Source organism: Apodemus sylvaticus, chromosome 12 (assembly GCF_947179515.1).
Source record: "Apodemus sylvaticus chromosome 12, mApoSyl1.1, whole genome shotgun sequence".
Lineage (NCBI taxonomy): Eukaryota > Metazoa > Chordata > Mammalia > Rodentia > Muridae > Apodemus > Apodemus sylvaticus.
Window position 1 is genome coordinate 81237435 of NC_067483.1, and position 26843 is coordinate 81264277.

The window sequence follows — 26843 nt, forward strand, 5'->3', positions numbered from 1 at the left end:
TTGTAGAACATTTGCTCTGACCTTTCTTCTCAGAATCCCCATTGAAAGTTAGGGGTTATTGTAATAGGTATACTTTAATGAGTGATGTGGTCTTTCTAACCTTACAGCTTTAAATATCTCTTCTTTGCTCTGTACACTCAATGCTTGAGTTATTATACAACACAGAGAGTTTCTCTTCTTGTCCTGTCTCCTTCATGTGCTCTATGCTGCTCGCACTTTGATAATCTCTTTCTTTAACACAGAAATTTATCCTTTTGTTAAAATATTGTCTATGCCTTTCATCTGGGTTTCTTCTCCTCCTATGTCTATTATTCATATGATTTTTGATTTGCCATGATATCCCAGATTTCCTTGATAATGTGTATTTAGATTCTTTTAGATTTAACATTTTTTGATCAAGATATCCATTGCTTCTACCTTGCCTTCAAGACCTGAAATTCTCTCTTCCAAAGCATTTAATCTGTTGGTGAGGTTTTCTGTTTAACTAAAATTTTCATTTTGAGTTTTACTTTAGTTCTGCTTTTCTTTAGTGAGTCCATATCTTTGTTATACTCTCCTTTCATATCTTTGATTGTTTTTCTCATTTAATCTAACTTTTTGTAGTTTTATGGTCTTCAATGAGATATTTAGTCATATTCATTTTAATATACTGGAGCATAGTCACAATTGGTATTTTGAAGTCCTTGTCATGTCCTTCTGCTAAACTTCTCTTCTCAGGGTTTATTACAATAGAGTCGGTGGCTTATGTTGGAGGTATATTTTATTGATAATTTTTTTTTTGATTTTGCACTGGGAACCAAGTATGTCTATCACATGTGAGCTGTTTTTGGTATAGATATCTGGTCCTACCTTTATTGGGTTACTATTCAGTTTTTTGGTTTCTGTTGCTCAAATCAAAAAGAGTAGACCGTGAAAATAATGTTTAGTTTTCAGTCAAGGGGTCACTCCAGGTATTAACATTCAGAATTCAACTAGTCCAGAATTGGTGCAGTGGCAGTTGTGGATGGTAGGCTAGCACAGTGTTTAGTCTAGCACAATGTACCTAAAACCCAGATTATTTAATACTGTTCCTCATGTGGTGATTATCCCTATCCTTAAATTTTGTTGCTACTTCAAAGCTACAGTTTTGCTATTTATATGAATTATAATGCAAATATCTGACCTGCAGTGGTTTTAGGCAATCCCCTGTGAACAGGTCATTTACCCCCCAAGGAGTTGCAACCTGTAGCTTCCAACAAATAGGAAGTAGAAGAGGATAGGCCCATTGTTCTGTTCAATAGGACTTAGGGTCCAGCTCCAGCAAGCTGAGCAACTGCAAAATTGGGCTTACTTTGGCTATGACTGTGGTTGGCAGTAGGTCTTATATGGAAGGAGGTAAGCTGTATAGAGGATCTGAAGTGGGAAGGCAGCAGCTGCTCTAAGAGTCCTCTAATAAGACTGGAATGGAGGAGGGAAAGGAAGGCACAGGTAGTCCATGTGTATTTCAGTCAAGTTTGGTGGCTGTGCAATACCTGGTAAAAAGAAGTTTTTTGAGTCATCTGAGAATCACAAAGGAATGATGATGGACAACAGAAATGACTAAATGTGGTTGATTTTTTATCTGTGTTATCAGCATTGCCTTCCCTACCAAACTAAGCTGAAAATGAAGTGAAGAGACAGAAAGAAAGAAAGGAAGGAAGGAAGAAAGAAAGAAAGAAAGAAAGAAAGAAAGAAAGAAAGAAAGAAAGAAAGAAAGAAAGAAAGAAAGAAAGAAAGAGAGAGGGGGAGAAACTGAGAGAGGCAGGAAGAAAGAAAAAAAGAAGGAAGGAAGGAAGGAAGGAAGGAAGAAAGAAAGAAAGAAAGAAAGAAAGAAAGAAAGAAAGAAAGAAAGAAAGAAAGAAAGAAAGAAAGAAAAAGAAAGAAAGCACCTTAGTGAATCCCTTTACTGTGATTAACCTCATACTTCTATAATGGTTTCCACAGGACAGTTTCTCCAAGGTCCACATAGTGACCATAAACTAGTTGCTAATAATATCTAGGTAAGGATTTGTGTGAAGTTGTCACACTATTTATCACATACACGTGAAACTTCATCTTTGTGTCTTAGGTGTCTTTGTGGTAAGTGTTGAGAAAGTGCTCTTTCTCTGGTTTACATGGAAATGATTCCTAGTTCAGGTAGATCCTTTAGATTTTATGACAGAACAACTAAAGCCTGTTACAAAATGCATGAAAATGTAATCATTGAAGCTGTACCTTTACAAAGTATTTGAAAATATAATCATTGAAACTGAGGACATGAGCCAAAATTATGGAGATTTCTCAACTTCTATGTACAGTGTTCGAAACAGCCAGAGTTGAGATAAGGGTCTTTGGCTGGCTAAATCAGGGCAGTATTTTTCCCCAAGGAAGCCCCGATTAAAGAGGAAAGCCAAAGATCTGCTAATGAAGGAACCAACCTACAGTCACAAAGCCTCTTTCTAGTTCTGAGTCACTGGAATTAATAGGAACTCACTGTAAAAAGCAGCTTCTCTGACCAAGGCAAAGAGTAGCACTAATCTTTGGATAGAAACATGAATATTTTAAAGGAAAACTGACAATACATTATGGGATTCCTATCTAGGACCTACTGACCTTCAGGTGAGAGGTATTGATTAGCTGTATAATGCTAGGTATGAATCTTCTCTTGTGTAGCAAGCCTCAAGTCAGAAGTGAACGCAGTTCATTAGTACTGTTACCTCTAACCACCAAACCATCATTGTGCTGGACATTCTGCTTTTTCTTTTGCCCAAAAGTCATAGAAAAACTGATATCCATGTCACTATTCTTTCTCTGCACTTTGAGTGGCAAAACTTCAGGCAAGAGAGAGGATGTGTCCTTATGTAAACATCAGAGATACTGTTATATAAGTTTCCTCCCAGATCAAAATCTTTCACCTTATAGGATAGCTTGTTAAGACAAAGGGTGTTGGTATGCACTCCCTGATAAGTGGATATTAGCTCAAAAGCTAGGAATAGCCAAAATACAATTTACAGACCACCTGAAGCTCAAGAAGAAGGAAGATCAAAGTATGGATGCTCAGGTCCTTCTCAGAAGGGTGATCAAAATACCCATGAGAGGAGATTCAGAGACAAAGTGTAGAGCAGAGTCTCAAGGAAAGGCCGTTTAGATATTGCGCCACATGGGGATCAATCCCATATATAATTGCCAAATTCAGACACCACTGCAGATGCCAACAAGTGTTGGTTGACAGGAGTCAGATATAGCTGTCTCCTGAGAGCCTCTGACAGTGTCTGACAAATGCAGAAGTTGATGCTCACAGCCAACCAATGGAATGAGCACAGGGTCCACAATGGAGGGGCAAGAGAAAGTACCCAAGGTGCTGACAGGGTTTGCAGTCCCACAGGAGGAACAACAATATGAACCTACTACGACCCCCAGAGTTCCCAGGGACTAAACCACCAACCAAAGAGCACACATATAGGGACCCATGACTCCAGCTACTTATGTAGAAGAGGCTGGACTTTTCAGACATCAATGAGAAGAGAGGCCATTGGTCCTCTGATGGCTTGATGCCCCATTGTAGGGGAATGCCAGGACAGAAAAGTGGCAGTGGGTGGGTTGCTGAGCATGGGAGGGGAAATGAGATAGGATGTTTTTGGAGGGGAAATAAGGAAAGCTGATAACATTTGAAATGTAAATAAAGCAAATATCTTATAAAAAATACAACTTAAAAAAAAAGATAGTGTTAAAAAGAATGCAGAATAGCAAGATATTCTAAGAATGGGTAAAACCTCCAATCCTGCCTGGAGGATCAGTAAGGTAAGAATGAACAACTTAGATGCTTCAGGAAGTCCCTGAAACCAGATATGAGAGTTTCCTCTCTCCCAAAATATATACAGGCTGTCAGGTATGTTGATAAGGAATCCTAGGACAAGCTGAATACACCTGGAATATGTAGAGATGAACCAAGGTGTCCAGAAAAGGTTCAGAGCCTCAGAAGTTCCTGAAAGTGGCACTCTCCAATGTGTTGGACTGTCTGCAGACTATGAAGGGTACTCCACATTTCCAGCTGTTGTGAACTGTCACTCAACTTGGGGTGGACTGGTGACATTGCTATCTTTGGGTCTTTCCGGTCCCGAAAGTAATGCCTCGTCAATATTCTTATAAGAACCACAATAAAAATAAATCTCAATCACCAAATTGGACTTTGATTGTATCTGAACTTTGGCCTGGGATGTGTAGACATTTATTCACATCTTCCCAGGCACATGGTCCTACAACGTAGATATAAGATAGTTCCAGCCCACTGTATTTGGGAGATTTGACATTGTCACTCTGTCTTCAATGCATAGCATTTATAGATTATATCTATATCTATATCTATACCTATACCTATATCTATATATGTATTTATATCTATCTATATCTGTATCTAAATCTATATTGGTCTATCTTTCTATCTTCTATCTATCTACCTCTCTATCATCTATCTATATATCTATCTATCTATTGAAATTTTAGGTTTACATAAGATACAATTCTCTATGTCAGACTATTACGGAAAATACACTCATTCTGTTTTGTCTGTTTTGCGATGCATCAGATGAATACAGATAACATGTTATATCAGGAAAATAAATGAATTACAGATATTTTGGAAAATTGGAAATCCAAGACCTAATCTTTGGTATATGATAACAATTGTTTTCTTTCTTTCTGTATCTTTGTTACAGGATAGAGTGATGGTCAGAGACTAAGCCAGGTGTATTCAAAATCTCACCCTTTCCTTCAAAGATTTGGGGTAAAGATCACACGGACTTTTATAGAAGCAGTAAAATATTATTCAAGGCAAACTGACAGTACAGATCAGAAAGCAATATTGTAAGGATCAATTTGGGAGATACAATTAAGGGTATTCACAGACTACGGGTTTGACTTGGAGTTTCTTTCATGGAGTCCAAGAGGAAGAGTTGTTTTGCTGAAGGGATGTAACACAAGTGAGTCTTTCTTTCAACTGATGGGCTTAGATTAGGTAGGCATTTAATCCTCGTGCATGTCTCTTTCCATAGAGCAGTTTATTTCGATTATATACACACAAATATCCATAGGAAGGAGGTGGTAAACAGGATATCCATCATAAAAGTTCAATTTAAAGACAGTTTGCCTTAATGTAAGTTTATTCAAACTAGTCAAGGCTGGATCAGGTGTTCTTTCATGGTATCAAGAAGGTTCAGTGAGATATTTGTGTAGAAATAAGGATTTAAGGAAGGCATTTCTAAGGAAGGCAATCATTTTCAAGGTTCACAGCATACATATTTGTAATCTACTTTATGTGGCTGTCCCCTTTGCCAATAGGTTTCAGGTGTATTGTTTGAAGAGTCTTGTGTGTATTCAGTAGATGTGGATAAGGATCTCTGGCTGGAAAGTGCATTGTGGTTATAAGACAAGAATTGTGGAATTTAAAGGTGCTAAACAATAATCTGTCCCACAGTGACATGCTTGAAGAGCAAAGCCAATGCAAAACAAATAATAAAACCATAGAGATTTTCCTTCCACAGATTCTTTCTAGTGACATTAATCTATTGATGAGAAGTAGTTGTGAATTAAATACATCCCATGAAGCTCAAAATTCCAGTATCATTAAAATGAGGAACAAGACATGATTTTACAGGATGAGAGAGGCAGTCATCATTAGCTCTTGCCTTTTCCTGCCTCTATTTCTGCTGTCAAAACCTCTATCTATGCTCCTTATCTTCATTTCACATCATTGCCCTGTGTGATTTTGATTATTGATTATAAATCAGACAGGATCTGGAATCACTTCCAAGAATCCTTTGAGTATGTGCAAGAGGGGGTTTCCAGACTGCTTTAAAGTAATTTGCAAACACTCCTCTTAAGTGTGGATGGTATCATTGAATAGGTTCAAGTCCTAAACTAGAAAGAGAGAGAGAGAGCAAGAGAGAGAGAGAGAGAGAGAGAGAGAGAGAGACAGACAGAGACAGAGACAGAGACAGAGACAGACAGAGACAGAGAAAGACAGAGACAGAAAGAGAAAAGATATTAACTCTAGAACTCACCTCTCTCTACTTCCGGCTGAAGGTACATGGCCAGCCGTCTCACCCTTCTCTCTCAATAAATCATGGCCAAAAATAAACCAACTGATCCTTTAATTGCTTTATCAAGTAAGTCTTCACAGCTGTGAGAGAAGTAAGCAGTACTATAGAAAGGCCTCCCTGGGAATACTAATTTCTTCATTCTTTTGATTTCCTTTATCACAAGCATTCTTCATTTTGCTTTAAAGGTTTCTGCTGATTTTATTTCACTCAGGAATTGAAGATGGGATTCCTTACTGTTGAAAATAGTATGCGCCACCCTCAACACCTCCTTTGAGGGGCATGTTTTTCAAGTAACTAACCTCTATAATGCACTCACATTACTCAGCATAAAGGGTGTGAAGACTTGATCCTGTCCCTCCCATTTCAGTTTTGGAAAGTATACTCAAGGCTCAATTCAAGCTTCTCCCTCATCTTATTAATACCTCCACTTTCATGGCAGAAAACACACAGTCTATTTGTTTCTGAACATGCTTTGTCCTTGCAAATCACATTTGAAGCCTGCATTCTGAAGCTTTATCTGAGGGCCACCAACATTTTATTTTAGAGCAATTCTCAAATGTTTAAAAGATTCTCCCAAAGGCACACTGCTTTACAGAAAATATGTAATTTTTTTTCTTTTTTATGTTTTAGGTATAAAGGTGTGAAGTTTGGTGAGATAATATAGTTCCAGTCCAGAATTCCTTTGGTGATGAGCAATAATGTGAAAGGGTAAGCTGAATAAATCCTTGTCCCTCCCCCCCAAAAAATTCAAATCAACAATTATAGATGTTATAAAGACAATATATAAAGCGTAGATACAAAAAATGTATAACGAATATAAGAAAGTACCATTTTTCTAGAATTAAGAGCTGGTTTTTATAGGCATGGTATTTTTAACAGGCCACATGCACATTTATTTTCTGTACTTGAATCTTAATTCCACAAGTTTGGCATCCAGGTTTTCAGACGTATGATTGCAGAGAGATTCTCCTGAGTTTGGGTTGAGTGGCTTTCCTTCACATTCTACCATTGATGACCTAAAAGAAGAAAACAGTAAAGTCAGATGAGTTGAAATGTACCCAGTTCCACACTTTTCTTGTTGACTACTCACCATGAGTCCCACATGCCCTTTTCTTACTCTGTCCTTACATGCATCTCTGTGCTTACAGTCAGCTTTCTGCCCTTGCTTGGATTGTAAAATTATCTAGTCATTCCTATAGCTTCAGCATAGGTGGAAGGTCAGAGTGTGTTACAGAGGAACAGGGGAAAGGAAAGTGCTGCAAGACCTGAGGTAAGGACTGAGTTGTAGAGTTTCATTCAACAGGAAGGTTGGGAAGAGGGAGAAAAAGGCTCTACAGCCATGCAAGAAGGACTGGAATTTTTGCTAATGGCTGATGGTTTGGAGAACAAAGGTAGTGTAAGAGCATTTCTATGTGAGTTAAGAGGTCATCACTTACATTTCTTTTGTTTACATTATAAATAGTGGTGTGTGTAAGTGTTTGTGTTTGTGTGTGTGTGTCTCTCTGTGTGTGTGTCTGTGTTTAAAATGAATCCCACACAGATGTGTGTAAGTGCTACAAGGAGGGTGGATTTTAGCACCTTGCTGTTGTGGATTGCCTTGGTGCTGTTTGTATTTTCATGTTAATTTGGCTTCCTCAAGAGAGGATCGCCCAAGGAGAAGCAGATAATATACATAGTGATTTCATGGAAACCTTCGCCCATTTTCACTGGTCAAATAAAGTCTAGAGCCTGTTATTTGGACTTGGAAGGGAAAGGTGAGGATGGAGATTTTAGAGAGGGAGGGGAAGAGAAGTAAGAAAGAGGCAGAAGAGGAGAAGGAAGAGACAGAGGAAGGTGGAAAAAGAGAAAGTGGAGGAAGATAGAGCAGAAGCACTTGGCCTGGAGAAACTGAAAGCGTCAAGGGATCTTATAGCTGGGGAAGAGAGTTGTGTAGTGGTTTATCTGCCCAATCTACCTGTGCACCTTATACAAATTATAGTTGAGTGGTGTGGTGTGTTTGCACAGTCTTATTGGGGTGGGAGATTTACTGCAACACCTTGTCATTTGATTTGCTTGGGGCATCCTTGGGAACTTACAATTTCTGTCCATACTCTTCCACAAGAGAAACTATTTGCATGTTATAAATGAAGACCACGAGGTTCTTTGTGTTTTAGTCTTTTGTCAATTTGAAAAATCAGAGAATCAGAATTTGAAACAAACATCTTAATTTTCATGTCAAATATTCTGTTTGATAAATGGCATAATTTTCTTTTAAATCAATTAGCTAAACATATAATAATATTTCAATCTTTCTGAATTTGTTTTCCTTATTATAGTTTAAAAACTCTTATTAAGAGTGATGGAAGGAAGTTTATATGTTATATGAGAAAGTCTTAATTTTTCCCCCACCTATTATTGGATTTTCTATGTAATGCCAATAGTCAAGTTCCTAGAGTATTAAAAAATATATGATTCTTAAGAAAAATGGTATTTCCTAGATCACGTACCTGCATGTAACTGTGCCTTACAGACCTCAGCTGCCACATATGTTTAGTGGAAGTCAATTCAAAGCAGACAAGTCTAAGTGTACTTCCTGGTTCACACCTAATATTGGTAAGTCGTCCATAAACCACAACTTCCATTATCCCTGTATCATCTTTAATTTCATAGCAAATGAATTCATTCCTCTCAGTTTTCTAAAAGCAAAACAAAGCAAAACAAAACCCAAAACAAATTAACACTGAATGTTCTAGGAAATATGTTATGCCTTGTCACATCCATGAGAAATAAAATGTGTCAACATAAACTTGACCCCAACAAGGCAACTATTGTTCTTAGGTTTAGAATTGCAGATATAAGCACCAGTGAGTTGGATCAGGGGACAAGGGTACTTGTGGTCAAGCCTGATGACCCAGACCTAATTACCAGGACTCATAGCAGAGGGAACTCATTCCTGAAACTTGCCTTCCTACCTCAATAATAGTTTCATGAGCTTGGTGTTTCTCCTCAACCCTCACAAAAAATAAATACTGAAAATGTAGAATTGATGGAACTAGATAATTTAGGCAATTCCAATGAACAAATCTTTTCTTGGAAATCTCTTGAAGTTTTATTTTGGAGGTGATCTTTTAACTACTGAACCATCTCTCCAGCCCTTGAAAAATACTCTTAAGCTTTACCTGATTGTGGTCTATTTCTACTGGGTAACTATAGGAAAAATAAGTATCTTCCTACCTAAGCACTAGTAGTCACATATTAGAATAGCTGAGTTTTCTTAAAGTTCCCCTAAAAAGGATAAAAAAAAAAAAAAACAGAAGCAAACAAAAAAATCAATCTTATTAGCATTGCAGGTTTTGTAAGTAAATCCAAGAGACCTGAGAAGAAAAGTTACTTGTGATTCATTGTCAGGTTGGTGGAAACATTATTATAAGTCTGCTTTATTTCACTTATTTTATCTTTTATTGAAAATAAAGTTATTTTCATACAATATATTCTGATCTTAATTTCCCTTCACCTATTTTCTCTCAAATACTTCTCACCTACACATGCTGACTTCTCTACAGCTTTCTGTCAATTAATAAAATAGACAAGCAATTTAAAAAGACAAAGCAACACGAATAAAACAAAACAAACCAGCAGACAAAAATGAAAGAAAGAAATAGCACAAGAAATATATACACAGACAAGTACACAGATATATAGACAAAAAGATACATATGCATGCACATTCATACATACATGCACGCATACATGCATACACATATGCACACAATCATGCATACACATGTACACATACACATCCGTACAAACACAGTTCCTTTAGAAATGGCTCACAGTTGTTCTGTGCACACCTTGATTTACTCTACTCCAAATCTCACAATGGTGAAATCACTACAGCATTTAGTTCTGGTGTTGTAGTTTGTATCCAACTTAGGTTGCATATTGTGGAACCAAATATACCAGCACAGCCAAAGTAAGCACAGATAAAAAGTAAAAAGCCATGACTGTGTTCATATACATGGAATTATGAAATTATACATTAAACAAGCATACAAATAAATTGGTGTATTTTCACTTAAAGAAACACTCCAAAGTTGTAGAAATCTTTACATTTCGCCACTTTCATTGTGTCCAGTTATAAACTGTGAAATCAAACTTCCCTGTTAAACTCCTCTTTCATTATATAAGACAATAGTCACTTTATCAAAAGGTCTTGGTAAAAGAAGAAAGCATATGAGAATGAAAACACATTAAAGATATAATCCTGTCTTGTTGGACATGGCTTCAGTCTAGGGCCGAATAATCTATTTGGTTTCTTATAATGATCATTTTAAACTGTGTCAAGGCTTGGAGTTTGGCTCTTTATTCATAATTGAGTTGCCCCAAATACAGGTAAGGAAGCTATCAAAGAAATAAAATCTAAAAAGAAAATGTGCTGTGAACTGAACAGTGTCTGGGACTAGGGTGGCTCCAGGTGAATGATCCTAGCCAGGAAAATGCCAAACGTTATTCATAAATCTTTTTCTAACGAATTTTCCTGGTAGTGTCTTAAGGTGAAGAATAGTAGACCATGGAAATCTCCAAAATGAGTAAACTTTTGCTGGTCCCTCTCTTCTTTGGAAGGCAATGATTTCCTGTGTTAAGTAAGTTGGACAAATTTCAGTTGAGCAAATTAAAACTTAAAATCTCAGATTGCACAAGCAAAATGCAGTGGCTTACCTTGAATACTACGAACTCTCCATTCACAAATGTCCCCCTACGTTGTGAGAAAAGATAAGAAAGTTTTGGAGTTGCACTGGCTTTTTGCCTCAGTGTCTTTGAGATAACCATTGTTTGGTTATCATGCACATCAGACACACAGGAAGCTCTGTATATCTCCAGAAACCCATCGCACCCAAAATAATTCGATATGGTAATGATGTTTCTCGGGATGAACTTGCTCTTTAGAGCTGAGTCAAAAACCTTCACTCTGAAGAACTCAGTTTCAGTAGCTACTGTAGCATGAAACATCCTTTTATCTTCTTTCATGTCATATGTAAATGTTTCTGTTACTTTCAACACCATCACTTGTTTGGGACCCTTCTGGTGACCTTCTTCCTTAGCAGGCTCCATTGGTACAATTCTTCTTCTTGGTGTCTACAAAAAACACATATGGGATAAGACAATACAGTTCAGATAGTTCATAAGGAACCATTCCACTGAATAGGATGACGAACATAATGGTTGCTGTACTACAACCAAACTAAAGGAAGAAATGTATATTTACCTTAATATTTACTTAAAATTTACATAAATCACTACCTAGTGATTCTAGTTAATACAAATTATACCTGGTAGATAAAGGTATTATACTTCTGGTGAATGAATCTATAGCCTTCAATGCTCTAGTCATGTTTTCTATCTAGGAATATTTTGAAGATTATAATTCAAAACATTTTATTAAAAAATGAGCTATTTTGAAAAAAGGGTTAGGTAGGCAGCGACAGAAATATCATCTCAAACATTGTTAAGCAGTAAGTGTTCAGTCTAGAAGCTCTCATTTTTGCATAATAACAAGCATTGAAGAAAATCCTGGAACCAGACAAAAAGCATGAAGGTAGTTCATTTTGACCACATCCTCAAAAATCCTACTTCATTTTTGTATATCAGGAAATCATGTTGAAATGGAGGTAACACTGAAGGACTGAAAGAAGAGGCGTGTTGGCAGGTATGGGCAACCTGGGTATCAGGACAGGGAGGCAGCTTTGAACTAGCAGTGCTGTCTGTGGTCTGACCTAGAAATGTATACAGACTTAGCCATGTTGGTGGCACAGTTTCACTCTGATTCCTCATCACTGTTTTCTGTCATTGAGAAGTACATTTCCAGTTTAATGAGCAGTGGTTCACAATATGAAAACAGTACCTTGACAAAAAGTGCAAGGTGCAAAATTATATCAAGTATCTCACTATACTCCTTACAGATTAGACATGACTGGGTGAACACTGACTTAGAAATTTTCTCAGTGAAGAAGCATGTACAGTGGATTTTACCACTGAATTTAGGGAAGGATCAGTAACTATATACAATCAAAATAAAAGATTGTGTATACATAAAGATTAATGAAGAAGCCTTCCAAGTTTGTGTTAATCTCTGTCATTATATTGTTAGAAGGGAAGGATGTTACCCTGGTTGGACTGCTGTGTACTGTTGCTGAAGGTTCTGGGGTAACATGGAGAGTCCTAGATGCTGTTACTAGAGGCAACTGTACAGCCAGATGACTGCTGAATGCTGTTGATGAAGTTCCGTGTGGAGCCTGAAGACTGCTTGATGCTGTTGAAGGAGTTGCATGTGAAGCCTGGAGACTGCTGGATGTGGTTGCTGAAGTTGCGTGTGGAGCCTGGAGACTGCTGGATGCTGATGATGAAGAAGCATATGAAGCCAGGATACTGCTGGATTCTGTTGATGAAATTGCATATGGACCTAGGATACTACTGGATGCTGTAGCTGAAGACACCTGAGATGCTTGGAAATTCCTGGATGATGTTACTTTAGGAAGGGAAAGGTCCTTCCCAGTACAGAATGCTGCCCCTTTGTGAGTGGAGCACACACTTCTTGACACTGTTGATGGAGGAACATGAAGAGCCTGGACAGAAATGAGTCCTGTTCCTGGATGAATTTGAGTAGTCTGGGCTCTGTTTATGGCGATTGACATAGATACTGGAGGAACTATAAGACTGCTGGGTATTGTTGCTGGAGGTACCATAGGAACCTGGAAATAATTGGATACTGTTGGTAAAACAGTTGTTGGATTAGAAATTCTACATGAAGGAAAATCCAAAAATATGAACTAACTTTACTGCAAGCCTAGCTTCCCACAAAATAACTAAGTTGAACCAGATTGAGTATGATCTTGTGAGTTTTACTTTGAGCAAACATTCCAACCCTGACCAATGCCAATACAATATCTGGCTTTAAGAGAAGTTGTACCATTGATTATTGGTGATGGACCTAGATGTTCTTTGAATCTTTTACCATAGCAGAGTTAAGAATCTGATTGCTACTAGATGTTGTTTGAGGTACCTGTGTGACAGAGATGCTTCTGGACAGAGTTGCTAGAGTAGGAGGAACCTGAGCTTTGCTGGATGCTGTTGCTGGAGGAGGCATCTTTATAAGCTGGTCTGTGTCAGTGTTGCTGAAGGTACTTTAGTAGTTTGGGCATTTCTGGATGCTATTGCTTGACTGTGAGAAGCCTCTGTACTCTTGCATGCTGCAGGTGTAGGAAGGGAAAGGAACTGGGTACTGCTTGGTACTATCATTTCAGACATTGGATGAGCACTGGAAGAGGGGAACACTGCTCCTAAAGGCATACGAAGGTCCCTGACATTACTAAATGCTGTTGCTGGTGGTACATGAGGCACCCGAGCACCACTGAACTGTATGAGAGACCCATTAGAGTTCAGATGATTGTTGGAGTCTGCCAGAATTGGAAAATTCTGGCAAGGTGATTTTGTAGAGCTTGTAGATATCTTTAAATCCAAGTGAGCTTCTAGAAGGTTCTGAGAAGACTGAAGTCTGCTAGAAGCAATTCCTGAGCATCCTTCAAAAATCGGGATTTCACTTACAGCTGAGAAGTTGTTGGTTGGTGAAAATTCTCCAAGCTGTTGCTTTTCCTGAGTACCCTCTGGCTTTGTGATGCTATGTTTTTGGATGGTTGTATTTTTCTTTTTCTAAAGGAAAATAGGATTGAGAATTTTTTCATCATACTTAATGTTTTTTTAATAGACCAAGTATATCTTTTCTTTTTCCCTTCTGCAAAGCAGACCTTTATCTTGTCATTTTTCTCCTGGGCTAAAGGAAGTATTTTAGCCCACACTTAAGGATTACTAACACATAGACATCGGTTGGGTGGGAAAACAGGGGGAGGGAAGGGGACTGATGGGACTTTCGTGGAGTGGGGTTCCAGAAAAGGGGAAATCATTTGAAATGTAAATAAATATTTCAATAAATTAAAAAAATAATCAATGGTACAACTTCTCTTAAAGCCAGATATTTTATTGGCATTGGTCTGGGTTGGAATGTTTGCTCAAAGTAAAACTCACCAGATCATACTCAATCTGGTTCAACTTAGTTATTTTGTGGGAAGCTAGGCTTGTAGTAAAGTTAGTTCATATTTCTGGATTTTCCTTTATGTAGAATTTCTAATTCATTAAATTCATGCTATATATGTATTCTATAGCACACATAGAGCCAAGTTCCCACAGTCTCTGTTGATGTGAATGAAATTGTGTGACAAGTACCCTAAAAGAATGGGTCACATAGATGAATTCTGGTGGATGAAGATGTAGCTCAATTGTCAGAGTGCTGGAGTAGGCCTAAATCCCATCTGGACTCACTTAAATCTTTGTTTAGATCTTTAAAATGACAATAATTTCAGTTAAATAAAACTATGTATGTCTGAAACATTTATACTTCAGACATCAGATTGAGTCAGGGTCTTCATTACACTTTTTTAGTCTTACAGAAGTATAAAACTTTAATGATTATATATTTGGCTTTAATATGAAAGTAAGTTCCTATGCAACTAGGTCCACATAACTGTAATGGCCACTTTTACTGGTTTCTTTGTATATTTTTGGTCCTTCATGGTGCAAGTTTTCTAAAATGCAACCACAGCTAGGAAGCTAATGGCATTCAAACAAAAATTATCTATAACTTTAGCCTAATTTCCTGAACTGTATATATTTCCAATTATATTTTTGTCACCACTTATGAACACAGATAATTAAATGTTCCTAAGGATACATCCATGATAAATCACAGGACTCTATCCATTAAAATAATTGAACATTGATCATATAGATGTTCAATATAATTGTACTGTGTAACAAAATGAGATTTGTGTAAATTGCTGCCAGGGTCTCAAATTACACACCTGATAGATGATGATACCATTAAAGGAATTGAATTTATATTAGTTATAGTCATTGTAATTATATTAAGAAGTCTTTGGGATGGTAAGAGGAAGCCATACCCTGTGATGAGGAATGGCAGGGAGAGTTTGGGATATGCCTGGGAGGGGTCTGAAGCCAACACTCAGCAAAAGTGACTATGACAGTTATAGAGTATTTGGACAGTAGTAGACATGCATAAAGATTTCCCAAATGGAAATATCACATGTCAAAATACATCCTGAGTAGAACAGAGAATGATGAAAATAACCTCAGAGGATGGGTAACCAGTAAAGGGAAACAGACTGAGAAGAAACTAGGCAATGGAGGGTTGATAAGCTCTGTATCTCTGTCTCCCCTCTACTTTATTCTGAACTCAAAGCAGACAGTTGGTTGACAACATTTGAAATCCTCTCATAAATACTTACCTTTTTAATACCAATTGAGGCTGTGTTACATGATTAGATAACTTAATGTGTTATTTAATAAAATGAGCAAAGTTTGCGCAGTAGGCAATTAGTGAGAAAGTTTTCCAATATTGTGGGGAGCCCAGCGATATGCTTTGGGAAAGGGCAAGCATTGGGAATAGGAAAGAGGTACCTTGTTTGAGGAACAGCTTGGTGGTAGTGCTGGTGGAGACTTAGGACGAGTCTGGACACAATCTACATCTTTTTTTACATTGGTCCTCGAAGTTTCTGGAAGATGAGCCTGTTCCTCGGTGAGCTTCTTTTTCTTTCCACCTTCAGTTTTTGTGATTTGTTTTCTCTTTTTCTGAAAGAGCAACATTGTCTTTCTCTCTAAATTCTCTCCTGTGTTGGAAATTGAACCTCTAGCCTTGTCCATACTAAACTGTGCTTTCTATAGTTTTAATTTCAGCCCTTGGGAATTTCTTTAAAATTAAATGATGCACAATACTTTGAAGACCATAAGAATCTTTGATTTTATGACTAAATTCTAAATATATTTGGGCCATTTTGTACACACCTCCTTCTTAACAGATGAATTGTATTTTGTAGTGCTTTGAATAAGAATGGCTCCCACAATCTCATAGATTTGAATGGTTGTCCATGAGGGTGTGTTACTCTTTCAGGTAGATCCCTGAGTCTTGAGGAGACATATTTGATAAAGGCATCCCACTGAAGAATAACTGATCTAAAATCTCTAACTGTGTACACATAGGCTAGTTGGGTCTCTGTGTCAATTCCCACCTCTGGCAAAAAGCATCTCTATTGAGAGCTGAATGAGGCATGGCTCTATAGGTATGGCAACACATCTTTAGGATACAGTTTATTTATGTATTCATTTAGTTCAATAATAGTAGTAGGTTTTCTCCTAGGCACATGACCTATTTAATTTCAGATTCCTGATCCCTTTTGCAGTTTCTGCTATGGGTTCCATCTCTTGGAGTGGGCCTTAATCCAAATCAAAACATGATTAGTTACTCCCATTTCAGCTGTAATATTTCTATAGGAAAAACAAGAAGACCATAATCTTAAAAATATTCAGCCAAGTGGGAAAACAAACATTAGATTTGTGTCCTTACTGGTAATAATTCAAGAGTATATTATCCATTTAAGCACTATCTATTTCCAAAGCAGTGTAGATAGGACTTCTGGAGGGATATATTAAAGCTAGAGCAAGATTTCAACTCTCAAATTCAGAGGATAGATGTGTTTAGATACTTACAGTCCTTTAAAATGGACTGACTATACAGTGTGTCAACTGTTCTGAAGAAGTGTGTACCCTAATATATATTTTAAAAAGTGAACAGTTTAGTCATAAAAAAGGAAGATACATGAGAGTACAAGAGAGGAGAAATGGAGTCGATTGTTTCTGGCACTTGCATGTGCTAGACTCTTTGCTTTCCTCTTCCTACCTGGGAACAAAAGAAAGGGGAGCAGAAAGCATGTTATCTTAACCAATGAAAAGTTAGGTGAAGACAAAGATGAGGTCTGGGGTGTTGGTGACTGGCACCTGGCTGTGCTTTCTTTAGAACAGAGAGACTGATCTGGTTCTTTAGACACCTTTTTCTTTTTCACTTCAGACTATTCTTTACTCTTTCTTTTTACTTTTCTGAAAGTATATCCATTGCCCTGTTAATGAGTCTAATCAACTGAGCAGAGTGTGTCTGCATTATTAGATAGTAGATTTATTATGCCTGAATATGTTGGTAATTTGAGGGAGTAGCAACCACCCTCTGACCAGGGCTCAAATATGATCATTTAATAGTCATAGCAAATCAAGGGAGAAGAAATGTTATGTGTACATTTTTCTGTTATGATTTCCATGGTAGGACACAATTGAGTTTGAACTAGTAAACTAGGTTTGTGTAAATATGCACCAACCATGGCTCTACCTGGTTTTCAAGTTCATGACATCTCTAGTAGGAGAGAATACATATTAATGCCCTATGATCATTATCCTGAGCTTCAATAAAAGCTTGAAGAGAAACTGAAAAAGCAGTGAGAACATTATAGACTGAGCAGGGGGAAGAGGAATCACCTCTGCCTCTATGGACTGCCAGCCCACCACTGTTCCTCAGACTCACCTGAGCTGTAGATGACTCCACCTGAGCTGTTGAAGTCTCTGCTGGAGCTGTGTAAGTCTTTCCTCTTTCAGATGCTAACATGTGGCTTGAAGTTGATGTAGTTGTTGGGGGACCTGCTTCTTGCTTAGTTTTTTGTATTGATGATTCTCTTATTACTAAAATGGGGAGTTTTTTTATCACAACAAATGCATGAACAAGAAAGCCCGCATAAGCCAAAGTAGATGGTATAGTGACCATCTAGTCTTTCTCTTATTTCCTCTTTGCAGCATTCATAAAGATGCTTATTCCATAGCTTACTCTATGGACACACCACCAAAGGCACAACCTTTAATACTATCTCAATTAGTCAAGGTATTCTTTATTTGTTCCCTATAAAACCAGAAAGTAATTCCTGCTCTTGAAGCCCATGTATCTCAGGCAAGCTTTCCTCATTCACATTCTCATACATTATCTTCAAAATTCAAAATGTTATCACATTGATTTGTCAGTCATGATTTGTATATAATACACTTAAATAATAGATACAAGTAAAAGGAATTCTGACATAAACTTGTAAAATGGGATTTTAACTTTCTAAAATCAATTGCAGATTTTAACTTTATAAAATCTTTTTTACGCATTTCATTAATTTTATGAAAAACTATGCTGCCTCATACCTTCTTTTTTTTTTATCGAGACAGGGTTTCTCTGTATAGCCCTGGCTGTCTTGGAACTCATTCTGTAGACCAGGCTGGCCTCAAACTCAGAAATCATCCTGCCTCTGCCTCCCAAGTGCTGGGATTAAAGGCATGTGCCACCACCGCCTGGCACCTCATACCTTCCTAAGGCTATATTTAATCAAAGTATAGCCTTGTCTTTGTTAATAGAGAGGATAAGTATGTTACTATTCTTAATAGAAGAGGTGAGCCAATTTTTTAGTGTATATATTTAAATATAAATCATAATTTTGTTATTTGGATTAATTAATTTTGAACATTTATGTTACATCTGGAACCCCAATCTTCGATCAACTTCTATTTTTGTTCCTAATATACACACCAAATATACCCCTTAAATTACAAGCATCCACTAGAAGAGGAACTTCCTCAGTAGCCAATCCAAAGGACCAATGTGGCCATGGTCTTTAATGTGTAAACCAGAGATATGACAGCTATGTGTATTCCTCAAAGTTATGAAGAGAATATAGATAGTAAGTCATTGGCAGGGACAGGGGGTTCTTTGTTCCTTGTTACCTTTTGATCTCTCTTTTCTAAGAATATCAGCACGTTTTCTAAGAGCTGGTAAGTCTTCACAAAACTTGATCAGTTGGCTCAATCCAGCATCTGGGAATTCATCCTCCATCATGTCAGCAATCTGAACCCTGGTGTACTGCTCTTGCATGCTTCTTTCTAGTCTTAAATCACTGGACATCAATGACTTAAATAAGCGAAAATGGTCATCACTGATGGGTGTGAGTCCTATCAGCAAAACGATCCTCTTATATTCATTCACCATCTTTCAAGTTGTTGGTGAGCCTGGAAAAAAAGTCGGCATATATTGTTGTTCAGGTATTCAGAAATTTCCAAAGAAAGACATGTCTATGGGAATGAATGAGCTGTGTGGACATACTGCATATAGGTGTTTTCACAAAAAGAGATCAGCTTAATAGCTGTTTATGTCACAAGGAATAATGGGAAAGAATGGCCTCACTAGGATACCTTCATTATTAATTATGATAGTTGAGTTGGGACAAGGGTAGTTGTGATGAATTGTTTTCTTGAGATATGCCTCTGTGCCAGAACTTAAAAGAGTATTGGCTTGTGCCTTCTCTTCTCTTCTCTTTAGGGGCCTAAACCTTTTCCTGGTTATCTGTATGTCAGATCCTGATTCCTCGTACCTACTATGGCTGAACTCCTGCCAGAAGTTACTTTGTGAAGCGTGTTTATTTTAGCCTTACAGTCTCAAAGTGAGTAATTCTTAGTGCCTGGGACCCACTCAGTCTGTCACAACACAGCCTGTTAAGTTTCTACAGATACACTTGATAAGAGTCTTTAAGTTGGAAACCAGGTGGCTATAATCCTCTAGCCCTGGGCCATGTTTCCATATCTGCTATTTAAGCTCTATACCCTAAAGGCTTCACATTCTCCCAAAATAGCATTGAAGTGTTGAAATGCTTGAGCCATGGAGAGCATTTTATATTCAAACCATTGAATATAAACCCGTTTCAGTCTCTCATATTATATACAGGAACCTTGGGCCACAACACTGTGTACCTTTTCCCATTATGTCTTCCATAACTTCTGTAAGTAATCTTATCTTTTCCCTAGGGTAGGTTAGTAGATTTTCAGTCCCCATTGCCCCGTTTCTCTGTTGCTTTACAGAGCTTCTTCTGACTCTCTCCTGATGAATCAAAATGTTTATTGTCTGGGAGCATTTAAACACTTCTTCCACCTTTTTCTTTCACTGCTCAATATATTTAAACTGGTAACTTTATAGAGTCGCACATTTTGGACTGGTCCGTGATATACAATGAAGTCCAGAAGTGGAGGGATCTTTACAGAATAGAGGAGAATATTTGTAGAAGGTAAATTCATATTGCAAATATAAATGACAAGTGACATTGTAAGTATCACAACAAATAAATTGACATTATAAATAGATAAATCTCAAAAAATGAAAGAAAGAAGGAAAAAGAAAAAAAGATGACTACTCAAAACAACTCAAAACCCCACAAACAATTCAGTACAAAAGAAGGCAAAAGAACTAAACAATCAAATGAGAGGTATCCTTAGCAATGCAGTCTTAGGATGCAGTTATGTTGGGTCACCAAAGGCAAAGCCTGTGAGAGTTTTGGAGACTGCTGGTGCCTCATTGGCCAATATCTTGTAGGGAGGTAATCCAAGTTTGTAGCTGTGTGTAATACATATTATTATTGTCCATCCACACAAGGTAATTCTATTCAATCTTTTGTATGGTACATTTTTGAAATTATCTTACTACCTTGTGGCTTTCTATATTCTTTCTCATAAACCCTTAGTTTTGGATAGCCAACCTATTACGTACTTCTTTTCCCTCTTTCCATTCTTATTTAAGCCTTCCTTCAATGCAGTTGTATCTAATTATACCACTAACTCTATTCTTATTTGTATTGAGAAATAAGATACTTCTGTATAGCTTTTCATATACCCTTTCATATTAAAATCAAGTCATTCATTATTCTAGCACAGATTCAAGTGGAGGTCATTTGTTCCTACCATTTACTGAGAAGCTATTAGCAGATGGTTATTGCTGCTGGAAGGCAAACTATCAATCTTTCTGAAAGGTGTGTCCTAGGTAGAAATCCCAAGCTCTAGTGGATGATCCCACCTCTATTCACACATGATCTATTCACACAGGAGCAATTCGATGTAGTGGGTTATCTTATACAATCAAAGACAAAAGTAGATTTGAGGTTAGATGGGGGATATGTTGGGGTAAGATATAGGGATGAGTTGGTATAAGTTACAAAGCAATTTGATACTTCACTTTAAACCTGCATTAAATGCTTACCAATAAAGAAAGATTTAAAACTTACTAAACATGCACTCTTTGGGTCCTTTCTCTAGCTCCCCCACTGGAGACCCTCTGATCAGTTCAATGACTGGCTGAGAGTGCCCCCCCCTCTGTATTTGTCATGGACAGGGAGAGCCTCCCAGGTGATAGCTATATCCAGCTCAGATCAGACAGAACTTGTGGGCATCCATAAGAGTGTCTGGGTTTTTAACTGTATATAGGGTGCATCCCTGGGTGGGATATTCTCTGAATGGTCTTTCCCTCAGAGTGAGTCTTCTCCAACTTTTGTTTCTGTATCACCTTCTGTGGGTATTTTTCCCCTTTCTACAAAGGACCCAAGTTCCTCCTTCTTGGGCATCATTTGATATGTGAAATGTGTCTTGGATATTCCAAGCTTCTGGGCTAAATGGCACCCAACAAATTGGGAAAAGATCTTTACCAACCTTACATCCAACAGAGGGATAATATCCAATATATACAAAGAACTCAAGAAGTTAGACTCCAGAGAACCAAATGACTCTATTAAAAATGGGGTATAGAGCAAAACAAAGAATTTTCACCTGCGGAATATTGAATGGTTGAGAAACACCTAAAGAAATGTTCACCATCCTTAGTCACCAGGGAAATGCAATTCAAAACAACCCTGAGATTTCAGCTCACACCAGTCAGAATGGCTAAGATAAAAAACTCAGGAGACAGCAGATGCTGGAGAGGTTGTGGGAAGAAAAGGAACACTTCTCCACTGCTGGTGAGATTGCAAGCTGGTACAACCACTCTGAAAATCAGTTTGGCAGTTCCTCAGAAAACTGGGCATAATACTACTGGAGGACCATGCTATACCACTCCTGGGCATATATCCAGAGTATTCTCCAGCATGTAGTAAGGACACGTGCTCCACTATGTTCATTGCAGCCCTATTTATAACAGCCAGATGCTGGAAAGAACACAGATGTCCCTCAATGGAAAAATGGATACAGAAAATGTAGTGTATATACACAATGAAGTACTATTTAGCCATTAAAAACAATGAATTCATGAAATTCTTAGGCAAATGGATGGAACTAGAAAATATCATTCTTAGTGAGGTAATCCACTCACAAAAGAACACTCATGGTATGCACTCACTGATAAGTGGCTATTAACTAGACATGCACTCTTGAAGAATGGTTCAGTTTATCTAATCATCAGCAAAAGTTTAATAAAAAATTATATAAAAAGCTAAATAAAAGCTATATTGGTATATAATGTTATATACACTTATACTGTTTATTATTACACAGATAAATAAATTCTGAAAAAGGATTCAGAGAAACAGGAAATATCACACATTGTAAGAAAAAATAAAATTTAGTGAACACATGATAGAAAATAATATATAAATTTTTTAAATTTAAAAACTACAACCAGTGTATTCAACTTCTTCCAATAACTGACTATATAATCAAAGAAGATGAAATAGCTATACACAGGAGACAATTACACTTTTATAATTGTTACATCTTTATTCACAATAGATGAAATAGAGAATAAGGTAAATATCTTTTAATGGATGAGTTAATAAAGAAAATGAGAACCCAGGTAGCATGGTCCATGCATGAAAGTTCAGTACTGGAGAAGTAGAGAGAGAAGGATCAGGAGCACACACCCATTATCAATCTTGAGACTCTGTCCCAAAAACAAATGAAAAAAACAAAACATACAAATACACTTGTATGATAAGTATACATTAATGTCAGGGAGAAGTGTCTGCTGTGCAAGCCCTATGGTATGAGATTAGATCCTTGGAACTTTTATGAAGAAAGAACTCCCCCAAACTGTCCTATGATTCCATACACATACTATGATTTGTATATAATGGTTCACATCCTCCTCCAAAATATACATCAAGTGTTGATTAGCCATTCAAAGCAATTAAATTCTGTCATTCGAAGTTTGAATAAATTTGAATGTAGTTCAAATTTGGTGGCACACGCCTTTAATCCCAGCACTTGGGAGGCAGGCAGATTTCTGAGTTTGAGGCTAGCCTGGTCTACAGAGTGAGTTCCAGGACAGCCAGGGTTATGCAGAGAAACCCTGTCTTGAAAAAGAAATTTGAACGAAGCTGGAGATAAATATTTTCACCACCATGACAGATACAGGAAGAAAAATACTTCATGTTTCAATTATTTACAAAATAAACTTTGTAGAAGAATGAAATGAAATAGTGGTAAGGAGAGAAGGGGAAGAGGCAGTAGCAGGAGAAACATGAAGCTCAATAAAGGAAATAAAAAGACAGCATAAGTCTTATCCCAAAATATGAAATCCTAGCACATACAATTATCGATTGCTGAAAACATGGAAATACTTGTTACTTGGACTAGACTACTACACATTGTATGTGCATATTGATTTTATAATGTGCCACATAAAGCCCTATAAGGTAGAAATATTAACAAATCATTTAAAGTAAAAATGTAAATGTATACAGCACTTAGGATTCAAGGATTGCTAGAAATCTCTAAATTTGAGGCACTCCTGGTCTACATAGTCAGTTCTAAGCCAATCAGTGTTACATAGTGAGACCTTGTCTAAGAAACAAAACCAAAACAACAAAACAAAACAAAAGCACAAAATGAGACAAAATTTAAAGTGATTTAAAAAATCCTTGAATTTCTGACAAAATACTATTTCATGTTTTTTAAAATATTAGAAAAAATGATGCTGAAAGATTAATTTAAAGACATCAAAATTCTTCACTAATATAGTTAAGGATCATCCAATATATTGTCTTAAATTCTGGGTGCTCACTACTTAATAATGAAAGATTTAAACCTGAGAAAAGTGAAAGAAATTTAACTATATAATTTACAAATTTTAACAGATTTTAGTTTTATAACTACATTACTCCCATGACTTTAAATAGTACTATGTATTAAAATACAAAATTAATCATAGACATTTAAGAGGGGCATGGTAGTGGATATCTATGATTCAAGGCCGGCAGAGGCAGAGGCAGAGGCAGAGGCAGAGGCAGAGGCAGAGGCAGAGGCAGAGGCAGAGGCAGAGGCAGAGGCAGAGGGCCTATAAGTTTGAGACTGGCCTAAGCTATGTGCCAAGTTGCAGGCAAACCTGGTTTGGATAATGGAATTATTTTACAAACAGTAATTATAACAAGCAATAATATACGTTTAAATAGGTATTACATTTACTAATCATGACTATGTTTAGAAATTTATGCATAACTCAACTACTAAAAAGTTAGGCAAAACACGATGAAAAAATAGAAAAATTTAGAAAAAGTAGAAACAGTGAACAAGTTTAACTTTGCCCCATTAGAGTTCATCTCCAGCATGGAATGAAGAAGAGAATATGACAGATATTGCCTCTTACATCTGATATAGAAGGGCGCTAAAAGGAGACCTAACCATAAAAATGTGAAGACACTCTATTTAAATAACTGTATTCACCAAACTGATAAATTTTCTTCTATATGCTAATGAAAGTTTTCATGTTTTGTACAAATCTCAGGTTTGTACATTCAGAAAACTCAATACTATATTCCTGTTGAAGTATTCTTTTCATTTAACATTATTTAGTTATCATTTTTCATGTTTCTGTCTTGTCTCTTACTCAGTCATTCACCACAATCATCTTGTTCCTGTGTGTTCTCTAGTGAAGAGAACTGAAGACCAGTTTTAAATACTAACTCATGAGAATTCATAGGAAGAGAGGTGGCATCTTTATTTTGTTAGCTGCTCTCTTCCTGGTGAGCCAGCTACAGCAGGTTCAGTGCTGTGAGTTCAGCTGGCACCAGCCCTGGACCCCCCACCCTCCAACACTGATTTTTTTTATGTTACTTCATATTTCACAGATAGATCTGATCATATATTTAAGAAACAGACAGGACTCACCTCCCTGGAAATTTCTTCAGTGATGTACAGATCCTGAGACCTTCAACTACAGGAGAGGTGTGGTCTGCTTGGTTTGAGTAGGTAGGCAGATAAATGAAAAACGGAACAGTAGGATGTGAAGGAAGAATCTCATGATTACAAAACTCTCAGAGTTGTTTTGTTTCTTCAGCAGCACTGGGTGTCTCTCACTGTGCTGTCTCCCTGGGGTCAGAAGTGCTGAAATAGCCAGGCCTCCTCCCAGTTTTGTTCATAGCTTTCAATTTCCCTGCCTTCTGAAACCTCTTAACTTCCCTTAAATAGTGTGGTCACTATAAAAACGCATCAAAGCTTAGTCAGACTCACATTCTTTTCTGATAAATCTCACTAAATAAGAAAGTCCTGACCTTCTGATTTTTGTAGCAAACTGATTTACACTGGCCACAAGACATAAAGCTCACATAGTTGGTACACCCAGATCAAGGTATTTAAACTAGCTGACCTATGTGTTCTGTTCTACTTAGGAGTCATGGACAGCTGTGTTGGAGTTTTTATTGTAGTAAAGTACTGAAGGCCTATGGGGTTGTCTATTACACCTAGGGTTTACAAGCACCAAACCCTTTCAAAAGCCAGAGACTTGTGGTCCTGTGGTTTGGGGTTGGAGGCTTATGGTTTTGGCATTTAACCATAGCTGCCAGCTCAGAATTTGAAAGATTCATAATCAACTGCTGGAAGCAACAGATGAAAGATAGTAGCAAACAGACAGTATCTTAATGACCAGGGGACCTTGAAAATGGCTGGTGTCACAGCTCATTGGCTGAGGTGCTAGAATTCTTGTGAAGACTAACCCCACTGCCACCACTCCATCTCTCTCTTTTTTAAAATTTTATTTAACATTATTTTTTTACACTCCAGATTTTATTCCCCTCCTGGCTCACCCTCTGACTCTTGCTGATCCCATACTTCTTTTCTTCTTCTCTGTCCCATCTCCACAAGAATAAGAATGTCCCAACCTCCCACTCCCCTTCCCTCCAGACCTCCCCATTCCTTGGGGCCTCCAGTCTCTTGAGACTTAGATACCTCTTCTTTGACTGAAGTCAGATCCAGCAGTTCTCTGCTTAATATGTCTTGGGGGCCTCAAATCAGCTGCTGTATGCTGCCTGGTTGATTGATATTCCAGCATCTGAGAGATCTCAGGGGGCAGGTTAAATGAGACTGCTGGTCCTCCTACAGGGTTGCCCTCCTCCCAAGCTTCTTCCAGCTTTTCCCTAATTCAACCACAGGGGTCAGCAGCTTCTGTCCATTGATTGTGTGCAAATATTTGCATCTGACTCTTTCAGATGCTTGTTGGATCATCAGGGGTTCAGTCATGATAGGTTCCTTTTTGTGAGTGTTGCAAAGCCTCAGTAATTGTGTCAGGCCTTGGGGCCTCCCATTGAGCTGGATACTACTTTGGGTCTGTCACTAGACCTCTGTTTCCTCTTTTCCTCTCCATTTCCATCCCTGCTGTTCTTTCTGTCAGAAACAATTATGGGTCAGAGTTTTGACTGTGGGATGACACTGTATTCTCATTTGTTTCCATAAGTTTGATTATATTATGGTTTCTATACTTCTATTCTAAAAGATGCTTAGTTCCTTCTTGATTTCTGTTTTGACTCAGTTTGTATCGTGTAGCAATTTGTTTATCTCCCCTGGGTGTAATTCAGTTCCTTGTCAAGGGGTATGCCTGTGTGTGCTTCTAAGCCCCCTTTGCTCCCAAATAATTGCAAGATATTTCTATGCCCTCTTTGTCCAGTTTTAGCTTCAAATAAATGACACATATACTTGTATTTTGTTAATAAGCTGTTGGCCAGTTCTAAGCTATTTTAACTTTCAAAAGCAAATATCCAGACCAAT

The 26843-nt window shown here is 37.5% G+C and overlaps 2 protein-coding genes across 5 annotated transcripts in view; both read right to left on the reverse strand.

Moving 5' to 3' along the window:
- Positions 1–25204, reverse strand: part of LOC127697082 (uncharacterized) — a 90856-nt gene extending 65652 nt beyond the window's left edge. Inside the window, exon 1 of the mRNA XM_052199937.1 lies at positions 24972–25204. The gene's annotated coding sequence lies outside the window, so the exon portion shown is untranslated. The remainder of the gene's footprint in view (positions 1–24971) is intronic.
- The window catches only part of LOC127697363 (inteferon-activable protein 208-like), a 90608-nt gene continuing 70619 nt past the window's right edge, over positions 6855–26843 (reverse strand). For 2 of the 4 annotated variants that reach the window (XM_052200438.1, XM_052200435.1), the window contains 2 exons: positions 8582–8770; positions 6855–7111 (listed from right to left, as the gene is read on the reverse strand). In XM_052200438.1, the coding sequence (XP_052056398.1) occupies positions 7091–7111; positions 8582–8770 (210 nt within the window). In that variant the 3' untranslated portion in view covers positions 6855–7090. The remainder of the gene's footprint in view (positions 7112–8581; positions 8771–26843) is intronic. The other 2 variants (XM_052200437.1, XM_052200436.1) reach the window with 1 other exon arrangement.